This window comes from Orbicella faveolata, unplaced genomic scaffold, assembly GCF_042242905.1.
Source record: "Orbicella faveolata isolate gen_17 unplaced genomic scaffold, um_ofav_v1 contig_46, whole genome shotgun sequence".
NCBI classification, from domain to species: domain Eukaryota; kingdom Metazoa; phylum Cnidaria; class Anthozoa; order Scleractinia; family Merulinidae; genus Orbicella; species Orbicella faveolata.
In genome coordinates this window covers 17,817,887-17,839,620 of record NW_028301576.1, presented here as the reverse complement: position 1 = coordinate 17,839,620, position 21,734 = coordinate 17,817,887, and the positions used below count along the sequence as shown (strand labels likewise).

At 38.4% G+C, this 21,734-nt stretch overlaps 1 protein-coding gene across 2 annotated transcripts in view; it reads left to right on the top strand.

The window, feature by feature from the left end:
• LOC110040287 (piwi-like protein 1) overlaps window positions 1–17,659 on the top strand; it is a 29,257-nt gene extending 11,598 nt beyond the window's left edge. For both annotated transcript variants that reach the window (XM_089276995.1, XM_089276994.1), the window contains 22 exons: window positions 43–101; window positions 1,492–1,524; window positions 2,266–2,340; window positions 2,580–2,700; window positions 5,762–5,880; window positions 6,487–6,614; window positions 6,712–6,778; window positions 7,334–7,414; window positions 7,751–7,858; window positions 8,328–8,406; window positions 10,884–10,976; window positions 11,164–11,250; window positions 11,517–11,570; window positions 11,767–11,985; window positions 12,475–12,654; window positions 13,129–13,245; window positions 13,914–14,108; window positions 14,470–14,661; window positions 15,070–15,146; window positions 15,618–15,725; window positions 15,823–15,892; window positions 17,204–17,659. In XM_089276995.1, the coding sequence (XP_089133121.1) occupies window positions 43–101; window positions 1,492–1,524; window positions 2,266–2,340; window positions 2,580–2,700; window positions 5,762–5,880; window positions 6,487–6,614; window positions 6,712–6,778; window positions 7,334–7,414; window positions 7,751–7,858; window positions 8,328–8,406; window positions 10,884–10,976; window positions 11,164–11,250; window positions 11,517–11,570; window positions 11,767–11,985; window positions 12,475–12,654; window positions 13,129–13,245; window positions 13,914–14,108; window positions 14,470–14,661; window positions 15,070–15,146; window positions 15,618–15,725; window positions 15,823–15,892; window positions 17,204–17,290 (2,349 nt within the window). In that variant the 3' untranslated portion in view covers window positions 17,291–17,659. The remainder of the gene's footprint in view (window positions 1–42; window positions 102–1,491; window positions 1,525–2,265; window positions 2,341–2,579; window positions 2,701–5,761; window positions 5,881–6,486; window positions 6,615–6,711; window positions 6,779–7,333; window positions 7,415–7,750; window positions 7,859–8,327; window positions 8,407–10,883; window positions 10,977–11,163; window positions 11,251–11,516; window positions 11,571–11,766; window positions 11,986–12,474; window positions 12,655–13,128; window positions 13,246–13,913; window positions 14,109–14,469; window positions 14,662–15,069; window positions 15,147–15,617; window positions 15,726–15,822; window positions 15,893–17,203) is intronic.
• The last annotated feature ends 4,075 nt before the right edge of the window (window positions 17,660–21,734 follow it).

Sequence of the window (21,734 nt, the reverse complement as noted above, 5' to 3'; positions counted from 1 at the left end):
TTTTTAATAATAAATATTGTCATCTCCTGTTGAACATTACAGGTCCCAGTAGAGCAGATGTCCAGAGTGAGAGTATCAGAAGCGGAAAACATTCCTAAGACGTACGCTTAATTAATTTTATTTGCACTCACCTCATTAGCCAAAATGAAATATATACCGTATTTACCCGTGTATTAGTCGATCCCGTGTATAAGTCGACCCCCAATTTTTGAGGCCAAAAACTAGATTTTCTTAATTTCCAGGTAAGAATTTCTTGGAAAACTTATCTTGTATTTCTTAAAATCATCTCTCAGCTACCACAGATATGTAAACAAATCACAGCATGTTTCAATGCGCAGTTTTAAAGCTTATTATGGCACGTATACGAGCGTTTTACCCAGTTTAGCAACACATGTGCATGCAGACTTTTCGATGATAATTTTTGTAAAATGCTCACAAAAATCAAACGTAAGGATTTCAAACAAGCCTTTTTAAGTGCGAAGAGATTAAAAGTGGCTTTATAAGACAGGCAAAACACCAAAGAAGCTCACGACTTTCAGAACGACGCCATAAACAAGTGCAAAGCGTGTGTTGGGAACTTGGTAGTCAAGCCTTGAAATCGGTCAAGTACTGGTACAGAAGTCCTCGCACTCATATCCTGCCAGGTTACCAAGCAGAGAAGTTCCAAGCGCGAAAGATATTTTCTCCGAGCGGCTTTACTACAGCTTTATTTAAAGGAAAAATATTGGTTCTTTATGACAAAATTGAGCCAGTGAGTGTCTACAAGATCCAGGTTAAAATTTAACGAATAAATGTTGATGCATTTTAACTTGAAGCTCTCATATAGAGAGACAGATCGCTAAGCGAACGTACGTTGTAAACTGTGCTGCCGTTTATCACATGTTTATTAACATTGAAAGACAATTATTATGCTAATTATTTGACTGGCGCTTGGATCTCAAGTTTTGACCCATGTATAAGTCGAGGGCGTATTTTTGGACTGATTTTTAGGTCTTGAAAGGTCGACTTATACACGGGAAAATACGGTATGCGGTTATTTATTACTTAGGAATTTTTGCTGGCCAGCTGTTCATCCTGTTTCTGGCTTGATTAGATACATTGTAAATAGGAATATCAAGGAAGGTGAACATGTAGAGTTTCTGGAGTTCTGACTCCTGAACGGTTTATTTTGCATGTGAGAAAGAAAAGCAAGAGACACTCTGTGCCTCTAGAGTACTCAGTGATGGGGTTCAATTTTTCCTCTTGCTACATAAATACAGTTATCTCTTTCAGTCTAGATCATTTGATATGATGAGACTGATCATTTTAACTTTAACATTTCCAAAACTTGGTTTGTGGAGTTATAAAGTTGTTGAAGGCAGTGACTGGGGATTTTCTGCAATATATTTGTTATGTAATTCATTTCAAAATTAACCAAAACAGACCAGCACTGCTTTCTTTCAATAGAGCTACCTTTTTATTTCTCATGTCTTTCTTTCTTTCTTTTTCCAGTCAAACAGGCGAAAAAGGATCTGCTGGAAAAAAGTAAGTTAATAACCAAAGTAACTATAAGCTCTGTGAACAGGTTGTTATTGGGCAGTTACTCTTATTCTGATATTAAAGCCCTGTTCAGATATGTTGCTATTGTGCTGTAAGTCCCTAACATTCAGTTACGCAGTGCTGGAAATAACAGTTGGTCATTTGACATTGTCCGACCAGATTTGTGAAATTGTCGAATCATTTTACATTATGATCTGACATCACATTTGAACACCAAAATGACTTAGCTTTTAGTCTTGAAGCTCTTGTTGGCAGACCATGTTTGCTGTGAAACCTTTACAGCTTGCAACTCGTACGGATCCATGGTTTGTTTTCCTTGACTCGCCAGAGTTTTGCAGTCACTCCATAATTTATTGCTAAACATACATGCCTATGAATTGAGTCATCAGATTATTTGTGTATGCAAATTATGTAACTGATGTCTGACCAAAGTAGTAACTTGTCTGGCCAAAATGGAGATTTGAAAAGACCATATCCAGCTGTGGTAAAGAGCATCTTTTATTTCATTTCCAAGTCATTCCATACTTACAAATAGGTAATTTACAAGTTGTGATGGCTGATAAACACCCAAAGTGTTTTTGCCAAAATAAACCTTTTTTTTGGCAAATTTATGTTTTAGTTTAGTTTAGTTTTACTCTAGTCTTTTTAGTTTTAGTTTTATTTGCACTTGGTTTAAGTTAAGTTGGATTCATGTGGTGTACTATTTGTGTCTTTGTACCTTTCTAGGATGTCTCTGAGTGCAAACTTCATCCCAATCAGATTTATAGAACAAAAGATATATCAATACCATGTCACATACAGGTAAGAATACATTTTGTGCTCTTCAATCATAAGGCATGGGTGCCATGTAATAGAATCAGATTCAGATCGACATTTTACAAGGTTAAACATCCCTTATCAATGGATAGTTTACTTCATATATCTTGCCAAATTGACTGCTTATGAGAGCACTGTGTCAGTAATTGCACAGCATAGTGAGTGTGTATACTACACAGTGAAACATTGTTACTCTTTTACGTATGCCACCCTTTGATCCACAGTCCTGAGATTGACAGCAGAAAAGCAAGACATGGCCTTCTTAAGAGCCACAGTGATATTCTAGGGCCAGCTAGTGCCTTTGATGGATCCATTCTTTTTCTACCCAAAGAATTAGAAAAACCTGTAAGTAGATGCTTCTATTCTTAACAGCAAGATCACAGATCTGATCATTTTATAGAGGATTGAACTGCCATTGGTTTGCATACAAGTGTGGACATGGGATTAAAAAAACTTGATTTGATTTGGTATCAGATGTTTGATGATTCGTCCATAATCATTTTAAGTTCATCATCTGGACCATAACACAAACTTTCACATTCAAAGTCCAAAACATCCTCCATAGGAAAAAAGATGATGGCTGTACATTTTGTTACAATACCATGTGAACCTTATGCAGCCCATAAAGTACAAGCCTAGGATACTTTTGCAATGTTTGTCCCTGTGTTAAGGGCCCATTAACCGATCTTTTCGAGCCGTTGCTAAGGAAAATTTATTCTCATATAACCTCATCATTTTTAGTTACTTCAGAGTTATTTCATGTGTTTTAACTTTTTCATGATTAGTAACACTAGTGATGATGTCATCAGGCCACGCCCATGGTCATGTGACTAATACTGAAAAAACGCAAAGGCTCCCAGGCAAATTACTTTATCGGGATTTTTTCATTGATTTAATATTTTAATTTAAATCCTCATTGCACTATGCATAGATTTTGTTTCATTTCTAAAAGGTAAGATTTTGAGAGAATTTCAAAATATTAAAAAATTCGTAATTTTCTGAAAAAAGCATGATTTTGAAAAAGGAATGCATAGCTATCTTTCCAATGTTGGCATTGATCGAAATCTGTCGAAAAAGGCTGGATTTAATGAAAAGCCGTGTTTCCTTTAGCATTTAACCCATTGATGCCTGAATGAAATTGCCCGCAACCCACCCCTAATTCCCTGGCGTTTTTTGGAATATTTCTGAGCGAGCAAAAGCACAAAAATAAACCATATGCGCAGTAACCACAGACACAGGATCAGGTTTCAAGCCATCGTTTATTTAAAGTTGAATAAATGAAGGGTCAAAATATTAAAAAATATTAGCAAACAGAACTCAACCTAATGTGTAAAACTGATGAGAAAACAAGAAATTATATTTCTCTACCGCGCGACAAAATGTCCCACAGAAGCTGAGAAAATTGACTTTGCGAAAATGAGTCAATTATTGACTTTGGAGGACAAAAACGAAACCAAATACAACAGAATTGAATTTCTTGTACTATAACGGCTAACATTTGAGAAAACAACGAAAAATAAAAGCGAAGAACTCATGTAAAAATCAATCTGAAATCAAGAAATCAAGTAATTTCTTCGCCGCGCGACGAAAATCTTACTGCCCTGCGAAAGAAAGATGAAAGTCGTAAATCAAAAAGACGACAAAAACAAGCGAATTATATTGAGATCAGTCGTATTTCAACTGTGTTAAATCAGTGGCCATTTAGTTCTTTTCTCAGCGGTTCTGTAGTAGCTGAATAAGACTCCAAAAAATATTTGAACGAAGCGAATAAACTAAATATACAAAGCGCCTAGAGGTTGCTGTAAATTAAATATGCAGAAATCCAGCGTGCAAGTTACTGTTCACTTTTAAAACCTAAAATTCCCAAATACAGGGAACCAAATGAAAGAGATGCGAAAGGAAGTTCAATAACAATAAATTTTCATTCAAGCTGAGACGAAGAAACCTATTTAAAAGCAAAAAATTGTTCAAAATTTTGCAGACGTGCTTCGCTGCATGACCGCATGTTCAAATTATTCTTCACGCTAATGCGAAAGCTTGAGTTTTTACCGACCGCTTTTGCAGTCATTTTAACGCCTGTGGCTTTACCAATCGTTCCAAAAGTTGAATTCAACTTCGAAGTAATAATGTACATCACCATTTTTGTTTCTGAAATCCGAAAAGCCGCTTTAAACGTGCGATCTGTCGTCGAAACTTACTTGAAAGCGCTCCGATCTTCATGTTTTCTCGGCGGTTGTAGGAAGAAAAACTTCTTCACCAGAAAGTTTTGAGGACTCTGTATTCCTTGATCCTCTATTCTGAGGCCACCTGAACATTGATTTGTATTTTTCCTTTCTATTTTAAAGCCCAAAGAAGTAATTTATCCGTGTTAGGAATGAAAACAAGACCTTGGAAGTTTTTTAGATTTGGACCACACGCGCCATGTTACCTGCACTTTTCGAGCGTGCGATTTTAAGAAGAAAAACCGTCTTTCTAGGACCCCTAAAGTCCTCTGAAAATATGCTCAGAAAGTCCATTCTGATTAGTTTATTTGTCCTCAAGAACAATAGAACTATAGGGGAACTGAAGAATCTTCAGGGAGGGTAGGAAAGGCAATTGTCCCCATGCACTTTTTTTCGGGCGTTTACGGGCGGCACAGGGAAATGGAGGAGTTTTTTGCATGGGCAGTTACGGGCGGCACAGGTGTCAATGGGTTAAAGAAACCGGAAGTGCCCCTGATATATATTGGAAGTTACCCTATCAGCGCATGCACAATTTACACTACCAGCGCACTTCGGTGAGATCAAACAAAGCCACAAGGAGTTAGTTTTTCTCTTTCTATTGCTCTTGTTTTTCTGTCTTTTTCTTATTTTGTCTCTGCTTGTACTTTTTTTACTTTGCATTTTGTGAAACACAAAGAAAAACATCTAAAATGTAAGCGAATTTGGAAGTTATGGAGTTGTTTTTATTTCCCGCACTCAGGCTGACGTAAGTAACCGGAAGTGAAATTTCACCTCCTTAGCAACACGCGTGAATGCGCGCATAAATTGGTTAATGGGCCCTTAACTTTAGAAAATGTTGGAAAGATTACTTGAGTCAAATCGTGGTTGTTTTCTGTTTGATTGGTTGGCGTAATGATGGATCTATATAGTAAAGGATTGGAGTTGCAGGAATTGGAAAAAGCATGAATTCAAGCTTGTCCCTGAGACAAGTAGCTCTCAAATTTTTCTTGCCCTGGGTAAGTCTTAGTTTGCTCTCATAATGATTTAGTTAGCAGATGACATGCCTGATCCCTTGCCCATTGGGCAAAGGAGAATGAAAAGTTACTTGCCCAACAAAAAAATCTATTCATCCCAGATGACCAGACAGCCCTTTTTTTTGAGTCCTGAGTTGGTATGATAACAGTACTTATCTTCTGTTGCCACAGACAACTGTTCTAGAGTCAGAAAGAAGAACAGATGGACAAAAAGTTACCATTACTGTGACACTCACAAGAGTCGTGCCTTCTGATGACTGCTTGCAACTGCTAAACATCATTTTCAGAAGGTAGAGTAACCAGCCTGACCAAAATGCACCCCGTGAGACAGTCTATTTGCCCAAGACGATTATTTTTGTTGTTGTTGTTCAAGTCTATTTCCAGGCTGCAGTAAAGTGACTGAGTTAGTTAAGAGGGCAATGACTATACTTAACCTAGCAGATTGCTGTATTACTAATCATAATCCCAATGTAAAATAGTAGTTTTATTCATTGAAAATTTTTTGTTGAGTTCATGCCAATGGACTGTACAGAATTATTGCTATTTGAATTTTACGTATTATTATATAACTGTAATTAACTTTTTTCCTTTTATATTGTCAATTTTTTTTGTCAATCAGGATATTGCTGCAGTGCATTGTGTCTTTGCAGTCACTGGTTGTGGGATTTTTCCCAAACATTTTCAGTTTTGTTTTTAGTCTCTTTTTAACCAAGCTTGTTCAGGAGCAGCCTAGGAGAATACCAGCGCTATATTCTGAAATGCACCAGTTCGGTAGTTTTGCAATGCAACAGGTCATGAAAGAGTCTAATGAAGTGCTCATGTTGCTTACTTGTGATGTGCTTTATTGTGGACCAGTCATATAACTATGTGACTTTGAGATTTTTTTTTTGTTTCAGAGTTATGAAGCAACTTCAGCTAACACAAGTGGGCCGATATTACTACGATCCCAAAAGGCCAGCCAGCATTCCGCAACATAAGATTGAACTTTGGCCAGGCTACATCACTTCTATTCAATGCTATGAGGGTATGCGTTAATTAAATTACTAGTATGGTCAAACAAGTTCAGAAATTATGTTGTATTTTCTTCATTACTTACAAATGACTGAACTGTTTCTTAATAGGTGGAATGATGCTCTTGTGTGATGTGTCACACAGGCTTCTCAGGACAGAGACATGTTATGCTTTCATGTAAGTTTCTTTTAAGGTGTATGTTAATTATAGCAACACTGCACTTTATGCTGAACACGTTCTTCAGCTGTTAAGTGGCATAGTCCAGTTATTGACTGTCTTGGTACTGTTTTTTGTGAACCAGGGCTTGAAAAAAGTGCTGTCTGGTCGTCTGGGACAAATAGATTTTCCTGTTGGGCAAGTAACTTTTCATTCTCACTTGCCTGATGTGCAAGGCATCAGGCAAGTTGTCTGCCAACTAAATCATGAAAAGAGCAAACTAAGACTTGCCCAGGGCAAGCAAAATTTGTGAGCACTTATCCCAAGGGCAAACTCAAATTCATGTTTTGTTTTTCTTTTCTTTTTTTTTTTAAGGAGGGGGAGGGGGGGGGGGGCTGGGAGAGGGCTGTGGATAGTACTCTTGTGCTGTCATTATTACTCTATGAACTTTATTTTGGTGTTGATGTAAACAGTTTAGTTTCAGTGGTATTATGTACTTGAAAGATTCTTTTCGCAGTGATTTAGCTCCATCCCTGTGCCTTTTTTCCTCATATTTTCTGGTTTTCTTTTTGCCAGGAATGAGTTGTACTCAAAGAGAAGAGATCGGTTTGAAGAAGAATGCAAAAAGCAACTAGTAGGAAATATTGTTTTGACAAGGTTGGTAACAGCACTTTATTTTCTGTGTATGTTTGCTTTTCTGTTTGGAGGTAGCTAGCCTAAATGGCACTGGGAATGGCTGTGTTGGCATTAGCACTCAAATTTATATTGATTAAACTCTAAAATAAAAAGACCTATTTATTTCACTAAATTTGAGCATTAGATTCCTTTTGTCACAAACATGCTCATGCTAGTGATAGAACTAAAAGGAACTACAATAGTACATACCACAACTATGAATTCCTATCAACATTCTCAACCTTCAGCTTTCAGTTATGAATGGAACCCGGTGCTTTTGACTTATATCAAATCCGTTGCATTTTTAAAACTCAACAGGTACAATAATAAGACTTACAGAATTGATGATGTGGCCTTTGATCAGAACCCAAGATGCACATTTCCTTTTCACAATGGAGAGCAGATGTCCTATGTGGATTATTACAAGTATGGCGGTAACACATTCATTTACCCTAAATTACCTTTGTTATCTACAGTAATGGGTCACTCCAATGTGGACCCTAAGGTGTCCCTTATGGGGTCATTTTAAAGTAAGGTTCATAAGTGACTGACTAAAAATAGCTGGTGAAGTAGCTTACAGACATTTTCCACTGTTGTTGTGCATTCAGTTGTTGGTTGATGATCAGGTATATACATTCTCATTCAACATAGAACTGAATAAAGTGTCATCTGTTCATTATATAATAGTAAACAAAAAGCTTCTTTATGGGCTACAGTACTTATGCCTCTCATCATCTTTCCTTTTCATGTCATGCAATGCGTAAGGTCTGCACTATATTCCTTCAGCTGGTCAGGCCCTGTTATGGCTTTTGGGCCCCACTCTTGACAGGATGCACAGATGCCAGACTTATTGTGAACCTAGTTTCTAATTTTGCAATGTATATTTGATGTTTAGAAAAGTCTATAACGCAGATCTGCAAGATCTGGAGCAGCCATTACTTATACACAGACCAAAGGACAAGGAAATACAGAGGGTAAGTCCAAAATAATATTATTGTTAACCCATTGACTCCTGTGCCGGCTGTAACCGGCCATGATGAGCCTTGGCCTTTCTCCCACTTCTGATGTCATCACCTTTCACCAAAATTGGCATCATCTATGCTCAACTTCTGCAGGAGGAAAAGATCTTTCTAATGATACCCAGATCAGAGTGATTGGCCCAATGGAGCCTGAGATATGCACAAAAATGCTCAAAAAGTTGAGTGAGAAACTCAGAGCAAAATTTCCCACCACTACACGTGGCTACTCCATGGCAAAAATTGCACATCTCGATGATGCTTTCTCAGAATTTTTAAACTGGAAGCAAGCCTAGTAGAAGGTCAATCACTGCAGCAAAAAGACAAAAAAGGAGAAAAAGGAAAGGTAAAAAAAAAATTAAAAAATCGAAAAGCCTGAAGACATGGGTCTCAAAATCTCAAAATTTTGATTTCTGCGCATGCCTGAGCAAAAATGTCATAAAATGCGTTGTTAGTGGAAAGAAAGGCATGCTGTCACATTGCAAATGCCTTGTTGAGTAGATTGGAGCTAATTTGGCCCATATCCAGCCTGAAAATCTCCAAAATGTCCAAAAAAAGCGTTTTTGGCAAAAAGCTCCAGGAGTCAATGGGTTAAGTCAAAATTCAAATGGAGATTTAGTTTCCCCGGGTAATTGTCATCAAGAACTCAGTGAAAGGGCCTTAACAGACGGCACAGTTCTTAATGAAATGGATGGTTGCAGTCACTGAATTGAAGAACTTTCATATCCAGACATTTGGAGGTTGGAGGAGAGGTGCATTCATGAGTTCCTTATTCAGGGCTTTCAATAATTTTTGGCACAAGAGGGTAATTTAGAAAAACAGGCAGGTAGTTTCTTGGAAGGCCCGGAGGGCATGCTCTCACAGGAAATATTGAAATTCTAGACTCGCACAGATGCATTTTCCTGTGCTTTGAGGCCTATTTTTCTATTGCTTTGTTGTTCCTAGATGTTCCTAACATGTGGTGTTTTAATTCTTCGTATTCAAATCAATTCATGAACGATACATCATATTTCACCATGGAAAGAAGCATAACATTCAAGTTTAAACACCAAAATATGTCCCTCTCAATATACTCAACTAACCTTGCGAAGAATCCTTCTTCTTCGACCTCTTTCGTTTTAATGCTGGAGCAAAATATGCCAATAACGATTGCCTTTAGGCAGCCATTATTATTCATGCTTAGTCCCAGTTTCCTCTCAATTTCAGCTGAAGTGCCTGGCATATTTTTTCACTTCATATTGAAGTGATTGTTCTCGCGTGTTAGGTTACACTTTCCTTCATCTTTCATGGTCGAAAAGGCTGGGTTAACACTAGAAATTTCTTTGTACCTTTCTTTTTCTTTACCTATAACATAAGACTTATTTTGCCAAATTTTTTGAAGAAAATGCTTAGCTGCGAGGAAATTATCTGGTCTTAGTTATTTGTGTACGGCTACCCGGGACGGTTACAGGTGGGTAGTCCGCTCATTTCAAGCGGGTAGATCTACCCGCTACCCGGCTATTATTGAAACCCCTGTCATGTTTGGTTTTTCACCAGTTGACAGGATGGGGTTTTCAGGGCTCAAAAATTGTAACTCACTGGTAGCCAATGCAGTTCCAAAAATCAAGTGTTGGCGACCAAATATTCAGAACTAATTGCCAGTGGATGACTCATCTTTCCTTTCATCAACCTCTTAACTTCAAAGGAAAACGACTTTAATACTTGTAGATTTATGCAAACAGATATAACAAAACAAACGTGGGATTCGTCAGTCTCCAACTGGATTCAGCAGCTTCTTTATTTTTAGGGCACATTAAATAATGCATGCATGGAGTCAATCCATCCTTTTGCTTTGCTGTAAAGACTGTAGATGATCCTCTCACATTGGAAAACTTTGAAATGGGCTGCCCATGTCTGAAATCACCCTATAATGCATTGCAAACCCTTGAGCATTGAGTATGTCATGTATGTCTGCGGACTGGTGATTTGATTTTATGATCTGGTGACTGAAAATTTGCATTTGGCGTCCATTTTTTACTACTTACTCGCCAAATGGTGACTTAAGGATTTTTTTAATTTCGAGCCCTGGTTTTGTTTGCGATGTCTTTTTTCAAGACCCATGACCTGCAGGTGACCATGACAAAAAAAAAAGCAGTACTGGTATACTACAACCAGTCAAAAAAATGTTGATACACTTTGTGCAAAAAGTGTCTTAAGCTACTTAACTGGATTGCAAATGACCACCCCACCCCCTTCTCCCCGGTTCAGTGATGTTCATCTAAGTTTTGTACATGATATTTCTTAGCTAGCAACATTGAAAAGGGGGGGGAGGAGGAGGAGGAAAGATTATGCGAGATATCACACATTAAGGTAGGATGTCTTGTCTACTTTTGCATCTGGCTGTAGCTACTTTTTGCTTTTTAAGCGAAAGCTCTTATCTATTTGTTGCCTGTTAGGGTAAAAAGCCAGGATTGGTTTGCTTGATACCTGAACTATGCTACATCACAGGACTTACAGATACAATCAGGCAAGACTTCCGAGTTATGAAGGTTTGTAATCCTCTTATTGCTGACCAGACTAATTAGTTTTCAGTACACTTTGCAGTATGGCCTCTTTGAGGGATCCCATCAAAAAGAAAAAGTTACAGAAGTATTTTTGACATAAAAATGTAAATGTAATAATGTAAAATGTAAATGTAATAATGTAAAATGTAAATGTAATAATGTTGTTTTGTAGGACATTGCAGCACACACAAGAGTAAGCCCAATGCAGAGACAACAAGCTATGATGAAATTTATTGATAACATCAATTCCTGCCCTGAGGTAAAGCTGTGCATCTGCTGTTGTTGTTTTGATGATGCTTGTTGGTAAATTCTACAGCTGTTTGCTGATATGACAAGTGACTGAGGACTCCTACTACCAAAGAAGAATTACATCCTTAGGAGTTCTTTGTATGCACACTGTATATCATTCCAGCCATGTGAAGGCCTAACCTTATACAGATTCTACCGTTGTACCCATTGATGAACAAGTTACTTTCTTGACTCACATTATATAATCAACAATTTTGCTCATTTGTTCTGTACTAGGCTCTTCAAGAACTCACATCTTGGGGAGTTCAGCTTGATCAGACCATGCTCAGAGTAAGTTGATTAACTCTGAATGTTACTGTCTAAGGCTTCTGTGCATGCAATGAAGAATTTAGCTGATCTGGGAGTGTTGTCTACTGTAGATACATTGTCAGTAAAAAGCACAGCAAAGTTATTTGGTATTTGGGGTACAACTTAGGTGTCAGGTAAGCACTTGTAGAAGTCACTGATTTTTGTGTGTCTTGTCCAGACTGAAGGTCGTCAGCTGCCGTTGGAGAAGATTACTCTTGGCAGCACATCATTTCAGTCTAGTCCTCAGGCTGACTGGGGCCAGCAGGCTGTCAAGGAGCAAGTTATCACTCCTGTTCCTCTTTGTAACTGGTTGGTGCTGTATGTGAACAGAGACAAGAGTAAAGCTCTTGATTTTGTTACCATGATGAATAAGGTGACTCCAGCCATGGGTATTGAGGTATGTGTCCTGCCATCTGCTACAAGTAAAGTAATTACAAGTCATTTAGCTATGTTTATTTCACTTTCCAGTCATGCCCTTGGAAATAAGAGCTTCTCCACAACGATACTCCTAACTCCCCCCTCCCCCCCCCCCCTCCCCCCCTGGATAGTTTGTTTGAACTTACCAGTTGCTACCTCTTTTTCTTGCTTTTTGGTCAAGCCTCATAAAAATCCTAGTAAAATTATACTGTGCTGAAAACCTTTTTACCAGTGCCCGTATATTCATGGGCAAACTCAGAATGTATTGATTAGTCAGTACTCAGTACAAAAAATAAAATACAACGCATTCAGGTAGTATGCCACTTATATTGGCTTTAAAGTACAGATACTTTATTCACCTTAACACTGAAATGTAAAATTGCACGACAAGTCAGCTGCCGTCTTTTTTAATAGTTTCAGTCATGGAAGGTAACTTGCTGGTTACTGACCATTTTGTTTGCAATATCAGGTGCTTCAGCCTACAATGCTTGAACTCAGGGATGACAGAACTGAATCCTACTTGCGATTCATCAGAGAACATCTTAACCCTCAAACACAGGTAGTGGTGGTTATCTTTCCCACTTCTCGAGATGACCGTTACTCTGCCATCAAGAAGCTGTGTTGTGTAGAAAGCCCTGTTCCATCTCAGGTAACACTGTACTCTTATATTTCATGCCCACTACCCCTTCCTGTTGTCATTTAGGCCAAATCTAAGGCCATCTTTGTGTTTTTCTGGCATTTATCCATGTACTACCTTTCTTTCATTACCATATCTTTTTATCCATTGATGCCCACTACAGTTCTTTTTCTCCATATCCTTTTACAGTGGTAGAAATCTGAATGTTTGAAATATTTCATGACATCCCCTTCACTCTTATCCATTTTGTAATGTCAGAATTATGTGTAATGTGGTTGTGATGTTTTTTTGTGTGTGTTGTTTTGTTTTGTTTTTTGTCAGATTATCAGATCTTTGATAAAGTTAAAATTTTCAGCTATTTTGTAAATAAAGAATGTATTATTATTAGAATGCATGCCTCCTGGCAAAGCAAATCCCACTGTTGAGTCTTGTAGGTTTTTATCTCCAGCTAGGTTTAGTATTTCAATTATCTTTTTCAAACCCTAGGTTATCAATGCCAGGACAATTTCACAGCAGAACAAGCTCCGCAGTGTGACTCAGAAGATTGCCCTTCAGATTAACTGCAAACTGGGTGGAGAACTCTGGGCTTTGGACATTCCATTGGTTAGTTTATAATGGCCTTATTCACACTAGATAATGAAAAACATCAGGGGTTTCATTAAGATTTTCAATAGGAGGGCAACTGGTTTTCACAGGCGGGTAAAACTATTTGAACTGATCTTTTTCCGAAGGAAAACTTTCGGCTAGATGGTCGAACCAGCTGGGCAAAATTGCTCTCACAGCTGGTCGATTTGCCCGGTGCCCGGCCCTTAAAGAAACTCCTGGAAACATGTCTGGACAGATAACTTGTCTGACAAGTTTTATGTCCTTTTGTGAAATTGTTATGCAAAACTCATCTAATTTTTTTGTCAGATATTCACACTGGGGTAGGTTAGGAAGCCACATAGGCAACATTTTGTTATTCAAAGTCAATAGGTTTCTTGTTTAATAGGAACCAAAACTCCCCAACTCAGATGGGTAATTAGGCAATTAAATTTGGATGTTCTTTCCATGAAACCCCTGCCCTGGTTAGTTTTCACTCTAGTACTGGAAACTTGTCTCAAATGGGAAAACCTGTCAAAGGTCGGTTCCAGAAATTCTGGTGTGAATTCAGCCAATCTGCTTTCTTTGTTAAAGGTTGCTAAAACATCCATGTCAATTAGGTTTGCCCTTAATATCCAGGGGGTGTTTTGACAATATAATTAAGTTTGTTATGTGTTACATATCAACAGAAAAGCTTGATGGTGATTGGTATTGATGTGTATCATGATGCATCCCGTGGTGGCCGGTCAGTGGGTGGATTTGTAGCGAGCATGAACAAGAGTCTGACTCGCTGGTACTCAAGAGTGTGTTTCCAGTCACCTGGTCAGGAACTTATTGATGGACTTAAAATGGCTCTTACTGCTTCATTAAGGAAGTATCATGAGGTTTGTTCTTAAGCTTAGTGTCTGGTTATTCCAGGTAGCCCAAAGGATTGAAAGAGCTAGGTCACTTACTGGGCCCAATGCTTTCCTCCGTTTTCTGTGACGATTATTGTTACTTCCCCTGGATGCAATTCTAGTGTGTAGGTCGAGCCCCTAGGATAATAATTTGTCAGGTTGTAACAATTTGCTTGTACCCGCTTTTAAAAACTCCTGGGTGAAGGGAGGCGCTGTGAGTAAAGCCCCATGCTCAAGACACAAGGAGCTGGAACCAAAGCCTCAAACCATAATTGCACTGCACTGATTATTAGGTTAACATATCACCAACAGGTTACATATGTTCGGTATTATTGCTTTTGATACCTAGGTGAACCACACCTTGCCAGACCGTATAATTGTGTTCCGTGATGGTGTTGGTGATGGGCAGCTAAGAACTGTTGCTGGTTATGAAGTGCAACAGCTGTCAGAGTGTTTCACTTTGTTTGGTGAGAAGTATGAGCCCAAGATGGCTGTGGTTATTGTGTCAAAGAGAATCAATGCAAGAATCTTTGCATCCCAGGTCAGTCGTTGTTTTCACAGCTAACCTACCAATCTAAAATACATCACAATCACAGTTTATTCTTTGTTGTATTAGCCAGGGTTCTCTGTGAGCACTGGTGATCAGCAAAATGCGCTGTTTAGTAGTGCTGGGTGTGTGACTCTTAAAATTGTTGAAGACAAAATTTACCGGTACATAAGAACAACCATTTAATTTTGTTTTCATTGCCTCTTCAAGTGTTTTATTTGCACTTCAAAATTTGTTTTGGGCAATTGGTGTTGTTAGAAACGATTTCTTTTGAAGAGATATTTAAAGCAGTCGCACAGAAGTTTGTAATACAGTGTAACTAATCTTGGTGCAAAGCTTTTTGTCCACTTGTTACTGAAACTTCTGGTGGATTCCTTCTTAATAATGCTGTTATTGTCAAAGGGAGGTGGCCCAATGCCTAAACTGGATAACCCTGGCCCTGGGACAGTACTGGATCATACTATTACTAGGAAGGACTGGTAGGTCACCATCAACAGTGTTCTAGTTTTTAAACGTCTCTAAAAACTACCGTTATCCTGGAAGACAGTGCTAAGCGATTTTTGCCATTGAATTCTTGCACTAAACAGGTAATAAAGTCTTGAACAGAACTGGCCTTACATGCTAGGACAACAATGAAAAATGTTGTCTATAGCTTCTATATAGAGAAATATGATACCTGTACTGGAGGGAACACCTACCTATCTAGGATGCTCTGTTGAAAAAGAATATACCTCTTGTCAGAATTAAAAAGTAAGAACCTCTATTTAAGTGTCATGAATCCAGATCCTAATGCATTTCCAGCACTGTTTGGGGACATTTCAACAAAATGGTCAAAGTAAAATTAAAGAACGGAAAAAAAACGCGTGGAAAATATTTATTGTGGTAACTACTATAAAATGTTTAGTGATTTGAGCCATTATTAGCACTGATATTTTGTGTTGTATTTGCAGGTACGACTTCTACCTGATCAGCCAACATGTTCGTCAGGGCACAGTGACTCCAACCCACTACATCGTTGTGCATGACAAATCAGAACTCAAACCTGACTACATGCAAAGGTATGCAACTGTCTTACCATGCGCTAAAAGCTACAGACTGCAATGCAATCCCCGTAAAACCTGAAATAAAATGAACCTTGGTGTTTTCATTTGGCAGGTTGGCTTACAAGTTGACTCACCTCTATTACAATTGGCCTGGTACAGTAAGAGTGCCTGCTCCATGTCAGGTATGTTAACTATTGCTTGTTCTTGTAGAATGTGTTCTTTATATCTCAGGAACAATTGATCTCCTTTTTTCTGGTTGCTGTGTGTTCTCTCTCTAATTTCGTTAGTGTTCTGTTGTCGTGTTGTGTGTTGTACATATTAAGATGTAGATATATACCTCTTGCTGACCGAGTTCGAGGGCTGTACTGTAAGTTACAGACCGGGTTTTTTCCCCCATATCGATTGATGGCCCAAACGTGAAGTGCGCGGGCCATAAATCGATGGGGAAAAAGCGATGACCATAACTTACAGTACGGACCGAGAAGACGAGGCTAGGAAAATATTTATTATATCTCTATACTGTGTAGCCTGCGAACGCAGACGTATTTCCGGCTGTCGCTTGTCTCCGCCGAAAATAACGTCTGCGAACCCGAGCCAGGGAACGATTTCTGTGACGTAGGAATTTTAAGCCAATCACAGTTTAGCTCAAGTAGTCCCAGAACTACTGCGCGAGGTATTCGCTGCGAGGAACACTCGAGTTTCATTCTATCATAGAATCTGATTGGCCAAGGAGAAACAAAAGTCATTACGTCACAGAAATGGTTTCCTGGCTCGGGTTCGCAGACGTTGTTTTCGGCAGAGACAAGCGACAGCCGGAAATACGTCTGCGTTCGCAGGCTGTATACTGTGTGTCTGACGCATTCGGGAACGATTTCTATTCACGCGGAACGCTTCAAATTTCTGACGTTTCTCAAAAGCAAAACGAGTCGATGTAAAATCTTTGTTGAGTGACTCTGAAGTCTTAAGCAGATTTTAATGCACAATTTCAGGAGTAAAAGAAAGTTTTAAACTTTTGCTATAAAAGTTTAAGAATACGTGGCGATAAATCACGAAACATTTTGGCAACAAAAACAGCTTCAAATTTTAGCGGGCCGTACAGTAGAATACGCCCGCTAAATTGACCAATCACAGCGTGCGTACTATCTGAAAGATATAATAAAACTGAATAATTAGCTCTGTGGTTGTAATTTACATTTAAGTGACGTTGCGTTGTGTCCTGTGTCATGACGGCTTTGAGATCTTGTGGGGCATTTTGATCTGATTCAAGGCTAAAACAACCTTTTTGATTGGAGCGAATTGGATTACCTTTTAAAGCTTTATTTTACACCAGGTAGTAGTTGTGGAAAATTCCGAAAGTGACTGCCCCCTTAAACTGCTGAAACAATGCGCTCAAACCCTGGAATGTCTGTGTTACATATTCTAGAATATAAGTGTGGACAGTAGACTCTGGCCAATAGTAAATATTTGTTTGTTTATTTGTTTGGTTTTTGTAGTATGCCCACAAGTTAGCGTACTTGGTTGGCCAGAACATCCACAATGAACCTTCACATGATCTTTCTGATCGTCTGTTCTTCTTGTAAATGAAGTCTGCGACAACAGAACGTGGTCTTCAGTTACTGGGCTACCGTTGACTGAGACGTTTTCCTGTTCAAGTGACTCATTTGGAGGACATTTATTCTGGAAGCACAGAAGCTAGTGTGCTGGATGTTTCCACTATGTAAAATGTAGTTCAGTTGTTTATTTTATTATTTATTTATAATTAGGTTATATTATTCTATCAAAGTATGTCAATGAACCAGGAAAGTTTGAGAATAATACCAAGAATATTGAGTTTTATTTTTCATCAATAGTAAATATAGCTTACAGTGCAAAATCGTATTTATATCCGTTTTGTGTAAGTATACTTACGAATGATTTTCTAAATACAGTTTATAAATTTGTTAACGGAAGGGGTGCCCTTTCAGCTTTATCCTTTCAACTCTTTTATACTGGTGCCTCAAATGCCAGTAAGCCTCAAAACAAGTTTATAAACCTGTCACAATTCCTGCCCCACTCCCCAACCCGATCAAAATTCCTCCCCCAGTCCCTCAACCCCACTGAAATTCCTGCCCCAATCCTCCATCTCGTAGGCCTCTGAGATAAACACTAAAACTAAGCTTTTCTCCATAACCTCTAACTGCATCACATCCGTTTATTTGTTTTAACCTTTTTTCATCCTAAAAAACACTTTTTCGTGCTATTTTGTAAGAAATATATCAAACAGGAAAGACCATGTTTCTCCTCTTTTCTAAACACTGAGAAGAGAGTTAAAGTTGCGACGCGTAGCGGAGTATTTTTGACTAACGTGGAGGTGTTTCGAAATGTGATCAAACACGGTCTTGAGTGTTTCATATTGAGTGTTTAAACGGGGAAATAAAATCGTACAAAATCTATGCTAATTAAGATCAGATATCCAAATATCGTCACGGTCATGATTTCGTTTGTTTAAACTTGATAAATTATTAATGAGTTTGAGAATCGAACTTCACATGGGAGAGCGAGTCTTTCATCTCCACTTGAAAACTGCAGGGACAAGTTGCTTTGGTAGATACTTCACTTAGCGGGCGTTATGTTCTGGTAGTGCCAGCCCGAAATCGTACCGCGTGAACGGTTCTGGCTGAGAACAATTACGTGAAATGTACTGGCAGGGTTGCCACAGGTCAGGAAATGGTGAGAGGAAAAAATTCTTCAAGGTCAGGGAAAAGTCAGGGAATTTTATTTTGAGTCATGGAAAATTGAAATAATTTAACACAGCTGATTTTAATGCCATTTTAATACCTGAAAGAAACATTTGGGTCTGTTGAATACATATTAGTCTTAATGAACGAGTGGAAAGGATGGCTGTAAGTTGACGCCAGACGCCGCTACTAGATTTGGCATTTTGGTCAGGGAAATCTTATTTTTATCATAAAAAAGGCAGGGAATTATGAAAAGTGATGCCTGTGGTAACCATGACCGGTGAACTATAATCGTCCAGAAAACGCAATAATTGCCCGTGGTTGGCTTTAATATGCTGAGAATTGTAGCTTTGTGACACCTTCCTTGAACAGTATCTCCTGAAGTAATAAGACAACGTCCTGTTCTGTTAGTAAAAAGCAACTAGGGTGAATTGCGACAGTTCACTCGGAAAACTTCCTTTTGCTAGGCAGACATTTTGCAGTTTTTGAAAACTAATTCCTCCTTGAACATTACACCCATTTCACCTATTAGCAGTGAAGAATGTTCAAATGCCTTCTCTATGCAGTCGTACATAACCTCAGTTTCCATAGAGTAGGTTTTGAACATGATTAAAGGCCTAGTTAAACACCGCTTTGTTTACAAACCTTTCATGGAAATTCTAAAGCTATTGGATCTGGTAACTTTCCTATACATGTTTTAGGGTGTGATTGGGGAATTAAATTCCTTTATTATTTGACGCACAGCAATTTGAAAGGGATAACCAATTCTTCATAAACTTTGATTCTTTTTTGCTTCTCTAAAACTGTCTCGTACGTTGTTCAAGTTCCAAAATAGGTATCTCAAGTTGGGTTGGATGATTACGATATAAAAATAAAATTCTAATATTAAAATACCTGGACTGACAGTTTTTTCAGAGTTTCGCGTCAGTGTAGTAATGAGTGACAGTTCGGGGAAATGATAGGCTCGGTTTCCAGCCGTTTTGGGAGTCCGGTTGTTTATCCTCCGGGTGTGGGGCAAGGCACTCGGGCTCACAAAACGGCTGGAAATCGAGCCAAAGGAAAATGGGGAATGGTGCATTTTTAGTCCTCCTGTACCATTCTGTTTTGATTGATGGTACAATATTGTTCAACGATTGGTCATTTCTGACGTTACAGGTTACCACGGCAACGATGTGACCCGTTAAAACGCAATTTTACCTTTCAGTGTAATCAGCATGCCAAGATTCAATGGATCAAAAAAAATTTTAAGAAATGTTGAATGGTTTTAGAGCCACCATAATTTTTTGGAAAACAATTTCGCGACTGTAGACATCCATTTTACCCACGATCTCATGTTCTTATGTTGAAACCAATTTTAAACGAGATGTGGGAGTGAAAACTGTCAATATGTCAATCGTCTCGATCTGCGCTGGATTACGTAAATTAATGCAAAAATTCCTCAGATAATGTATGTATCAAGGAAATTCGCGAGAGATTGGTACTGGGGAAGAAAAACTTGGAAGTTGCATATTATTCTACCTTTATCCTTACTAATTTTAGCGCATACCGAATTTCCATAGAATTTCGCGACTACCGTAAACTGCTTCTTATAAGTTCCCACCCGGGTTTAGGACCATCTACCTGTAAAAATATTTCCTCTGATTATGAGCTTCCCAGATATATTTAGGTGGTTCAAAACAGTTTCCAACAGTTAGCTTTTGATGGGTCATTATAATCACTCTTTATCACTTGATGTAAAAATCATGGTATCGAGAAACCGCTCAATCATTGGTGAACACGATCTCATCATTTTCGTGACGCAATAGGTTACCATAGCAACAGTATATCCTGCTAAAAACACCGTTACGGTCATTCCCCAGTATTGCATTGCGCATCCCCACTGCGCATAATTTCACGCGTGATTAGCGCGCGCGCATTAAAAAATGGCGGCTTTTTCTTTACAGCTGGACCTCGCGGTAGAGGTAAATCGTCATTTTCTCGCAAACGAGCATGGTGACCTATCATTTTTTTTCTGTTGTTTTGAATTGAGTAATAAATTTCCCTGTGTAAAATAAATATGGACCAATTCTCAGTGTAGAACAAAAAGCAATCGTCGGAAACGTGAATTTAGCAAGCAATCGTAACTACAATCATGGTGCCATTATAAGGATTTATATGGGTATAAACAAGGTGTTTTTGCTCCTAAACGAACGTGGGAACCCCTCATTTTTATTTGAAAATTTAAGTTCCTATAATATAAACAATCGATAGGCAAAGTTTCACAAAAATCTCAGTGCAGGTTCTATTTTAGCGGAATGACCTTAATTGCAGTTTTAGGGGCTTATAATTCAAAAACGACATGTTAATTTTTTTTATATTAGCAAATTTTATAAAGCATGATAAGACGCAACTTTTAGCAAAGTTTAAAAAAATTCTGTACATAGGGTTCAGAACCACCTTAAATTTTTAAAACTTTAAGGTGGCTCTGAATCCTATGTAGATATTTTTTAAAACTTTGCCAAAAGTTGCGTTTTATCATGCGTTTTAAAATTTGAAAATATAAAAATATTGCAGCGAGCCGTTTTTGAATTGTAAGCCCCTAAAGCTGTAATTAAGGGTGTTTTAGCAGGTCATACTGTTGCTATGGTAACCTATTGCGTATTCCACTTATAAGCCCCCACCCACTCCCCGGATGTAATCCACCTTCGTTTACAAGCCTATCCTAAACCCCCTACGAAGTTGTATAAAAAAGAGCTTTTAATGGACTCTCTAATAGTCCTTTCCAATAATTCTTCAGTCTCTTGCCTCGCAACTTTCGTCGCTTTAATGCCCCCTCGCTTCGCTCGGGGCCGAGGGAGATGTATGCCATGTATCAGCGAAGGATTAAGCAATGGTCGACCTGTGGCAAGTCTAATAGTAAGCCTATAAGCGGCAGATTACGGTACTGATTTTCGTGATATTTTCAAAACGCAAAAATCGCGAAATTTAGTACTCGAGAAAATTGGTGAGAATAGTGTGTTCTTTTTGCGGTTTTCCTCAGCAGGAGTATCTTTACGCAAGAACGTTTTGGCGCGTTTATTTCAAAAACGCTCGGCTATAATTGCCTCGTTGTCATGCCCAGGATAGGTTACATATGTGCTTAGCGTCCTAGCCTTGTTGTGTCGGTTGTCATAGAAGCGAACCACTCTTTGATCTCTGGCAGTAGGTCACACTGTAGTTTTTTTCTCTCGAAAAATCCACGGAAAAAAAACAAAGGAAAAATGTTTAATTCAGTTAACCAAGATAAGATATCATGATCTTATGGGAAAGGACCCAGTCTAGTAGTTTT